Source organism: Oryzias melastigma, linkage group LG5 (genome assembly GCF_002922805.2).
Source record: "Oryzias melastigma strain HK-1 linkage group LG5, ASM292280v2, whole genome shotgun sequence".
NCBI lineage: Eukaryota > Metazoa > Chordata > Actinopteri > Beloniformes > Adrianichthyidae > Oryzias > Oryzias melastigma.
In genome coordinates this window covers 35,140,033-35,149,522 of record NC_050516.1, presented here as the reverse complement: position 1 = coordinate 35,149,522, position 9,490 = coordinate 35,140,033, and the positions used below count along the sequence as shown (strand labels likewise).

The following is a 9,490-nucleotide window of genomic DNA, read 5'->3' as shown; positions in this document are numbered from 1 at the left end:
CTTCGACACGCGGCGCGGCGACAGAAACACATTTTTTGACGAGCCGCGAGCAGCAAATCCCCCGCGCGGGGCACGAGAAATCGCGTTTTGTGCTTCCTGGCTCCTCCTCCGTCCAGCTGATTGAAGGAGGGAATGAATGATAGACAGAGGCACTGGACAGACCGCCGATGTCCCGCCTCCAGAGTCATATACCTCACTGTGATTGGTTCATTCAGCTCTGCACATAACAACTGTCATTCATATCAGCCTTGCGGGCCGCACGAACAGTAATCTTTCATATGAAGACGCGGGCCGCAAATCATCATCCTGCGGGCCGCAAATGGCCCGCGGGCCGCGAGTTTGAGACCCCTGCTCTAGGATATGTGTGTAAACGTCAAGGCCCGGGGGCCGCATCCGGCCCTCCAAGTAATTCTATCCGGCGCTCCAAATCATTTTATTTTATTGTAATTAATGGTCAGATGTTATCTTGCGCTCATTTCTAACTTGTATAATTTTGACAAAATATATTTTTATGGAGGGTAAAATATTGAAAATGATTTAAGGTTTAAGTTGATTTATTCTGGAATAATATTCCTGCTTTTAATTATTCATAATTATGTTAAAAAGTTATTATTTTAAAGTTTAAAAAATTTGCATTCTGCTAGCTTTTTGGACTATTTTGGCATTTACTAAGATTTTTAGACTATATTGGAGTTTGGCTAATATTTACAAGCTAGTTGTTTGGTTAAATTAAGCTCTTTTTTTGTTTTGTTTTTTGGCTATTTTGGAGTTAAGCTAATATTTCAGCTACATGCTAGTTGTTTTGGCTAATTTAAGCTTTTTTTTGTTTTTTACGCTATTTTGGAATTAGACTAATATTTGCACACTAGCTAATTTAGGCTATCTTAGTTTTTAGCCTATTTAGAAGTTTAGCTATTTTTTCAGCTAGCTGTTTTGGCTAACCTAATTTTTTTTTTTTTTTAAGCGAAGTTGGCATTTAGCTAATATTTTAGCTGACTATCAGCTTCGGTGTTTTAAGTTATTAGCTTTAGCGTTTTTAGCTATCAATTTCAGCATCTTCAGCAGCCAAATTCAGCTTACAGCATTCACACTAGCATTATTACAGGTAATGCTATATATCTAGTTCATAATCATGTTAAAGGTTTTAAAGTTTTAAAAATGCAATTTTAGAATGTTTACTAAATGTTTATCTTGTTCGGCCTGACCTAAGGTGTGTTTTGGATGTTGGTCATTTGTGCGATTGAGTTTGACACCCCTGATCTAGGAAGACACGAGGTATTACATGCAGGCAACAGTCATCTATCTACAAACCTACAAACATTCATCTGTCTGGAGCTTCTTCCTCCTAACTTTTACAGATATTCAGTTAAAATAAGGATTTAATCACTAAGAGTTTCTTTCCTGCTTTCCTTTACTCTCTAAATGAGTGGAGCATTGCTTTTATCATGTTGGAAAGGTTTGATCTTCAGAGTCCCTCTGATCTTTGCACCGTTTCAAATTTAAATGCAGAAGAAAACAGGCTGTCCACATTTCGTTTTTTTAGATTTACAGGTGCTTTGAAGCAACAAATAAATTATTTTCTGAATATTTTTTTAGGAATAGCAATTTAGTTTTTGGATCTTAAGTGTGGTGATCTTAAATCAAGTTGTGCAGTTTATTCTGAAAGACTTAAGAATAGTATGCTACTGGTCCTTTGGGAACGTGCAAGAAAAAAAAAACTATTATAAGAAATGATTTTCACAGAAGTAAATAGTAGATTAACTTGTGGATTTTAAATTTGCCTGCACATCATATAGTTGTCGGTTTAATTAAATGCAGGCGTTCACTTGTTGAAAACTGGATCGTGAAATGCTTTGAACGATGGTTCTGTATAACTGTGGTTTCCATCTGATCGTGTCTTCACAGAACTCCAGAGCAGAACACATGAACGACTCAAATTTTTTAATGATACTACGGTTTTTCTCTGAACAAACTCATAATGCTGTGATCTAAAGGAGGCTGGAGTTTAAGTTCTGTTCTGTTAGCTGTGCTAACTCGGTTTCATCAAAGAGGCTGCTTGGATAGAGACTCCAGCTTCCAGTTTGGTCTCAGAAAGAACATCTTGACACGTACATACCTGCTAAATTAAGAGCCATCTTGGAATCCCGTCAACAAAACTGATATTTATAGTCCCGACACACTAAACCTTTGCTAAGTTGATTCGGCGTCATAACTTTGAATAACTCTCATATGAAAACATCAGAAATAAGGATTTCTTTCTGCTGTTATGGAACTGCATGGGACTTACGTGCTGTTTGAGCTGGTGCATCAGCTTGTCCCGCTCCCTCTTGAGGGCCAGCACCTCCTCCTGCGTCTTCTTTTTGTTGGATGCAGACAGTTCAAGCAGAGCAATATTGGCATCTTTCTCACTGATGGCTGCCAGGAGAGCTTGTTGTCTGGAAGAACAGAACGACATTAGAGCTCAGGCAGAAAAACAACCTCTGAAATAATATAAATATACAGGTTTGAAGGTGTTTATTCATCAGTTAAATATGTAATCATCATTTGTTTAAACAGCATCTCTGGTTAAAACTACAGGAGCCTTAAAGAGACAAAAGTGATGCTACACCCCACATGTGATGCATGTGAAAGAACCCTATAAAGGTGTATTTTTTAACAGATGGAGTTCACACTCTCTACTCAACATCAGTGCGTGCGTGTCCACCACCTACAGTCGGAAGAGGCCTGGTGCAAAATGTAAAAAGTGATGCAAATCTCATTAATTTTACTTTTTCTTTGACAGCTCTACCTCAATATTTGAAAGGCTTGGTGTCAAATAATTTCATCCAGACACAAACCGCAGAGATAATTAAAGCTGGACGATACGGAACATTCAGGAATCGATCCGATACCGCTCAATATTGCAGATATTGACATTTTTCATAAATGTAGTGGATGTGACGTGAACCTCAAAATCTAAATTGTTTTTAATCGCTGTGAATGATTTTTTTTCTGCAAGTTTAAAATTACTTAACACAAATAAAAACAAAATTAGGACAATAATCTCAATTACTGTAAATGGAAAATGGTTTATAAAAATAAAAACTTGAAGAAGTCAATGTAAAACAGTCAACAAACCAAAAGAAACAAGTTACTACGATATAAAAAGAAATCAAAAGTTTAATGATAAAAACAAAAACTGGGAGAAATATCAATAAATTGTAACTTCTTAGCCTTCATATAGAAGAATAAAAACAGTTGAAAATAACTTGTAAACAACAACTCAGCATGCAGTGGTTGTGTACGCAAAAATGTCCTAAACTTTAGGAAACTCTTTCACAAATGACATTTTAAAAATCTATCAGAACTTTTTAATGTAAAAATAAAACTGTAACTTTCTAACAGTTTAGTGTGCAATAGGGCAGAGAACGTTCATTGTTTGATTTTTTTTTTTATAGCCAATATTAACAAATGTATATAACTACACCTGTTTATCTCTGGAGAAAACCAGCTCAGTGGCCTTGTGGAAGAGTGTCCGCCCTGAGATTGGAAGGTCGTGGGTTCAAATCCCGGCCGAGTCATACCAAAGACTCAAAAAATGGGACCCAGTGCCTCCCTGCTTGGCACTCAGCACTAAGGAGTTGGACTGGGGGGTTAAACCACCAAATGGTTCCCGAGCGCGGCTGTGTCTGCAGCACACCGCTCCCCCAGGGGATGGGTCAAATGCGGAGAACAAATTTCACACACCTAGGTGCGTGACAAATAGTGGGACTTTAACTTTAAAAAGCCAGCAAAATGCTGCTTTTTTCTGTGAATTAGCTGATCTCGTAAGCAGTTAGGGTATGTCAAAGGAAGAAAAGGTTGAAATCTTAAACCGTAGGGTTCTGGTTGAGGACAAATGTTTTTTTTTTTTGTTTTTTTTTGTGGCTGAGTCCAGCAGGGGAAAGGACTTCTGGTTATAGACCCATTTTTCCTTAACACTATTGCTGAGTTAGCAAAAGTATTGACATGAATTTCAATATGTTGCATTTTTCGGAGTGTCATTGTCCCTGAGTAAAGTCTCACATGTCCCAGGAATGGGTGGACCAAAGATCTAGCCTTCAGCATCATTATTTATCTATTTTTTTCTTCTCAAATTCCTTATTTTTTGGCCATTTTCAAGCCTGTATTTAGGAACTTCCTGTGTGTTTATTTTCCATTTTGTTGCATAAACCACAGTTGAAAATAAAAAATAACTACTCTAAATGATCATATGTTGAACTATTTTTTGAGATAAATGCTTTTTATTGGTTATATTATATCAGGTAAAAATTACCCGGCAAAAGTGATGGTGTAACTTTTCATGGTGAAAGTGTTCTAGGGTTAAAAATAAAATGATGTGAAATGCACCACAAACTAAGTGGATCATAGAACCCATTTCTGATATATTTTTGTTGCACTGATGTCACTATGGGTTCTTATGGGTTCATTTTTGACATATTTTTTTCTCAGAGGCCAAATTCTCTTGCATTCAATGGCGTTTTGTATTTAGAGCCTAAAAACTGTGGTAAAATCTTGCGTAGTGACCCGTGAATGCAACAATTTTGAACCTGAAAGCCCAAAACGCACATATATGTGCATTAAAATAGACTTTTCATTGGTAGTGGTGGCTTGAACGCATGTTTGCAGATTGAAGCTCCTAAATTTCTTTAGTTTGTTCTATAAATTATTTGATAAATAGTTAAAAAAAAGACACGGTGAGATTGTCACCCATCTATCTCAGGGTAACAATACTAACTTCATTTCAAGGATCTCCTCCAGCTGCTTCCTGCGCTCTTGCCTCATATTAGTGAGATGGGAGTCCCGCTCCTGCAGAGACTGCTGGGTGGAGGAGAGGCGCTGTTTGGTGGCATCCAGCTCCTGCCTGGTTCTTTCCAGCGTGTTCATCAGCTCCTCCAGCTGGCAGGTAAACAACCAGACTCATTCAACACACCCAAACCATCAAATATTATCGCTGCGGAGCAAGTTCTCACTTTGGAATGGTGACCGCTGTCCAAGGAACTGTCCTTCCGAGAGTCCTGTCCCAAACCTTTCTTTTCCCCTTGTGGTCCCAATTTAACGTTTGGACCTTTCTTAGTCGGGTCCTTACCTCCTTGTCTGTAAATGGACACAAATTTGAGAAAGTTTTTAATTAAAAAAAATCAAAAATCTGCAGAAATAAAGGGAGGACAAGGTTGTTAAGGCCACAAAAAGATGCACAAATGCAATGTAGATCTGTCAGTTGCATTGTGCAGGAAGTTTTCTCAGAAGAGAAACAGAGCGGAGAGCTCTCATGAAGCCTCATGTCACCGTTGAGCTTTCAGGTGATGACTTACCTGGGAGCCAAACTTCAGATGGGGAGAGGAAAAGGTAGAACACATGAGGAAACAAAAGAAAAGTAAAACAAATTAAAAGACACACTAAAATCAAAACGTAAAGAAAGAAAAAACAAGACAATAACTCAGTGAACTGAGATCACGCTGGGCTACAGTCAACGACTATCAGGGGCTACAGACGCGTCTGAGACCATCGCTGCTCTGAGGGCCAACAATGCAGGATGCACCCTCTCTGAAGAACATCGCCTACCAAGTCCAGTAGAGGCAGACATGCAGTCAGACAGGCAAGAATTAGCGGGGCAAAAGACAGGGGGAGGAAGTTAGGTATGGGGTCAAATCAGGATCTGCTTAAAGTGAACGAAAAAACAGACTGAAAAGTAGAAAAACAGGTTTAAACTCAAAAATACATATTGAAAAATGGAAGGAGTTATTGAAATTTTGAAAAAAATAAAACTGAATATTAAAAAAAAAAAAATATTGAGAATTAGAAAAAAATAAATAAATTTGAAACCTAAAAAAAATAGAATAAAAAAATTAAAGCTGTTACCATTTAAAAAAAAGGTTATTTGTACTTTCAACTTTCCTTTTTTCTAGATATATTTTTATGGAGAGTAAAATATTGAAAGTTATCTAAGGTTGAAGTTGATTTATTCTGAAATAATATTCCTGCCTTTTTATTAGGCATAATTATGTTATAAGTTACGGTTTTAAAGATTTTAAAACTTTTTAAAATGTAAAATTCTACTAGTTTTTTGGCACTTGCCAAGATTTTTTTAGGCTATTTTGGAGTTTAGCTAATATTTCAACTACATGTTAGCCATTTTGGCTAACTTTGTTTTGTTTTTGTTTTTTTAAGCTAATTTGGCATTTAGCTAATATTTTAGCTAGCTATCAGCTTCACTATTTTCAGCTATCAGCTTCATTGTTTTTAGCTGTCAATTTCAGCATCTTCAGAGGCCAAATTCAGCTTACAGCATTCACACTAGCATTATCGCAGGTAATGCTATATATCTAGTTCATAATTATGTTAAAAGGTTACGGTTTTAAAGTTTTAAAAATTTAGTTTTAGAGTGTTCAATAAATGTTTATTTTATTCGCCCCGCGACCTAAGGTGTGTTTTGGATTTTGTTCACTTGTGCGATTGAGTTTGACACCCCTGGCCTAAGAGGTAATTGTGATGTGATGATTTTTCTGCTGCAGAACGTTGTCAAGTCCCCTCTCGACATGTCCCGATTGCCAATCAGCTCAAAGCCCCGCCCCCACGTGAAATTAGGAGCAGCTCAGCAGCTAAAACTCGAAAATCTGAATTGAAACTGAATACAGAGAACAGAAAGAAAATAATAAAAAGCAAAAAAAAAGCAAAGTTGAAAGTGCAAAAAAAAATTTAATTGGTAACAGTTTTCTTTCAAAGTTTCAAATTTACATTTTATTTTTCAAAATGTTCCATATTTTTTTAAATTTTTCCCATTTTCAATAATTCCTTCAAGTTTTCAATATCGAAATAAAAACTGCTTTCAAATTTTTTACTTTTTTTTTTCAAATTTACAACCCCTGTTTTTCAGATTTTCAGTCTGTTTTTCGTTCACTTTGAGCAGATCCTGATTCAACTCCGTAGTTAGGTTTGACCGAAGGACGAGGAGGGATTACGCAACAGAGATGTATGAGTTCAGTCATGGATGTGAAGACTGAAGCGACACTTCAGGAACTAGGATTCCAGCTGCAGCTCCACACTGAATCGTGCAGACCATCAGGCGGATTGTTTGTGTCGTTGTCAGGTAGTGCAAGCTAGGCAGGGAAATAGCAGGAAGTGAACACTTGATAAAACAGTTAGACAAGTCTATTGAAAGCTATCAGGGTGACTGAAAGAAACATGAAGTGAGGCAGGGAGGTGAATGGAATGAGAGGGTGGGTGGGAGTGCATCTCATGAATTCAGCACAGAAAACAGACATTTCATGATCAGTAATTGAAATACAAACACTTAACATGCACAGAAACAACAGCTATAAGAAAAAAAGTGAGTTTAAAGGAAATTGCACCTTCAAATTCCATTCTGCAAGACAAAGTTTGCTAATAATTTATACAATCTGTCCTTATATGTTCATACAGCTGGTATTTTTGATAATAATATGGAACTCTGAGTATGTCTGAATTTTATTTTGAAATTGTTAGTCAGCAGGAATTAAAGAAGGATACATTTGTTTGTAAAAAATCCTCAAAAATACTGTTGTTGCAGCTAATTGTACTTTTTGCTGACTCATTGTAAGAACGCAAATGGATGATTGTGAATCAAAGTTATCAAAAATGACAAGTCACTTTTTATGTTCTCACCATTGACTGTATATGAGAAGTGGACTGAGTAAGTGTGACGTCACACTTATTACATACATTTATTGAGGCATCTGATTGGCTAGTTTATAACTGGAATAACTTGCATTACAGAAACTATGTCATCAATCATATCAAGCTTATTTATAATTAGCAAGAACATGTTAAAAATATGTATCAGAGGAATAAAAGTTATTCTGACCAATAGAATGACTGAGTACTAGCTGTTTATTTCTCCATAGAAATCTATGGTATTTTGGCTTATTGAGTCAGTGAGTACTTCCTGTTTGAAACTTGGGGGAGGGGTTACCCAGTCCATTTCTGAAGCTACTTTCACACCGTCCTCAGCAACACGCGTTCAAGCAACCACTTTCATTGAAACTAGTCTATGTAATCGGGCATAAATGGACACTTTGGGTTTCCATCATCAAAATTCTTGCATTTGCACGTTTCTACGCAAATTTCTACGACCGTTTTCAGGCTTTACATTCAAAGTGCACATCCATAGTAGCAAAATAACCTATGTTCAACCTGGTGTCTGTAGCTTTGCTTTTGTTTAGTTTTTTTGTTTCAGTTGGGAAAAAAAGGCTTCAAACAACCTAGTGGCCTAATCACTTATTATTATTAGAACTTTTTTATAGTAACTTAACAACGATGAGGCTGGCACAGAACTGGACTGCACCTTACCCAGACGTGGCACGCCCTTGCAAAGAAATGCAATTTATTTCTTGATCTCTTGTTATATCGGTATTTAATTCCCTTTGCTTCCCCTAGTGGTGTAATTGCACATTGCAGCCATTTCTTTAAATAACCAGAACTCGCCACAGAAATGGGCTAGAAACTTGCTTTTTTTCCAACATCTTTATATTTTTTTCTCTTCATAACTGGGCCGGATTGAACCATCGGTCGGACGACGAGATCTGGAAGGTCAGCTATGTTTGTGTGCTCTTCGTATTTAGTTCCATTTGTTACTTTTACTTAAAAATCATATAACATTTTCAATATTTGCTAAATTTACATTTAAATTCATAAAATTATTCAAAATCATATATGGATTGTAATCAGTGCATCTAAAAATTGATTTTTGTCCCCGCCCCCATCATTGCATTGAAAGTTAATAATGAGTTTTTAGCGCCCTCTTGAACGCGTGTCACATCCCTGGTGTGAACGTAGCATCATAATCTAGTCAATGGTCCTCACATAAAAAGACATGCAAAGCAGCACTGAAAATACTAAAACAAAATTCAACGGCAAACATCTGCTACAAGATTAAAGGAAAATCTGAATTCAGGGATCATGAATCTGAATTTAAGGATCGGTAAATCTGTATTCAGGGATCTGAAATCTGAATTCAGGGATCTAAATTCAAATTCAGGGCTCTGGAATCAAAATTCAGGGATTAGGAATCAAAATTCAGGGATCAGAAATTTAAATTCAGGAATCATGAATCTGAATTCAGGCATCTGAAATCTAAATTCAGGGCTTTGGAATCTGAATTCAGAGGTCAGGAGTCTGAATTCAGGGATCTGTGTTGGAATCTGACAGTGAACCCAACTCAGCTTTGAAAAAAAATGTTGCCACTGATACAAAGATGTGTGCAGGCTGCAGACAGCAGGCAGGCAGGCCCAGGTACAAATGAAACCAGATGCAGGCGCCGCAGCTGAAGACTCTAACCACGCAGCTGAGCTCAAGTGCCAGGGCAGAGCACTCACTTTCCCAGGAAATCCCACACCATGCCCCCTATCTGTTGGGGGGCGGCAGACACAGAAGGGAGCGGGTCAGGGGGAGCTCTGCCACCGGGACGAGGGGTAGGGTGTGGGGCACTGGGAGG

At 37.4% G+C, this 9,490-nt stretch overlaps 1 protein-coding gene across 1 annotated transcript in view; it reads right to left on the bottom strand.

Moving 5' to 3' along the window:
- Window positions 1-9,490, bottom strand: part of erc2 (ELKS/RAB6-interacting/CAST family member 2) — a gene marked incomplete in the record, with an annotated part of 60,840 nt that overhangs the window by 3,496 nt on the left and 47,854 nt on the right. Inside the window, 4 exon segments of the mRNA XM_024270704.2 lie at window positions 2,288-2,435; window positions 4,757-4,917; window positions 4,992-5,115; window positions 5,334-5,345. Coding sequence (XP_024126472.1) covers window positions 2,288-2,435; window positions 4,757-4,917; window positions 4,992-5,115; window positions 5,334-5,345 — 445 coding nt within the window.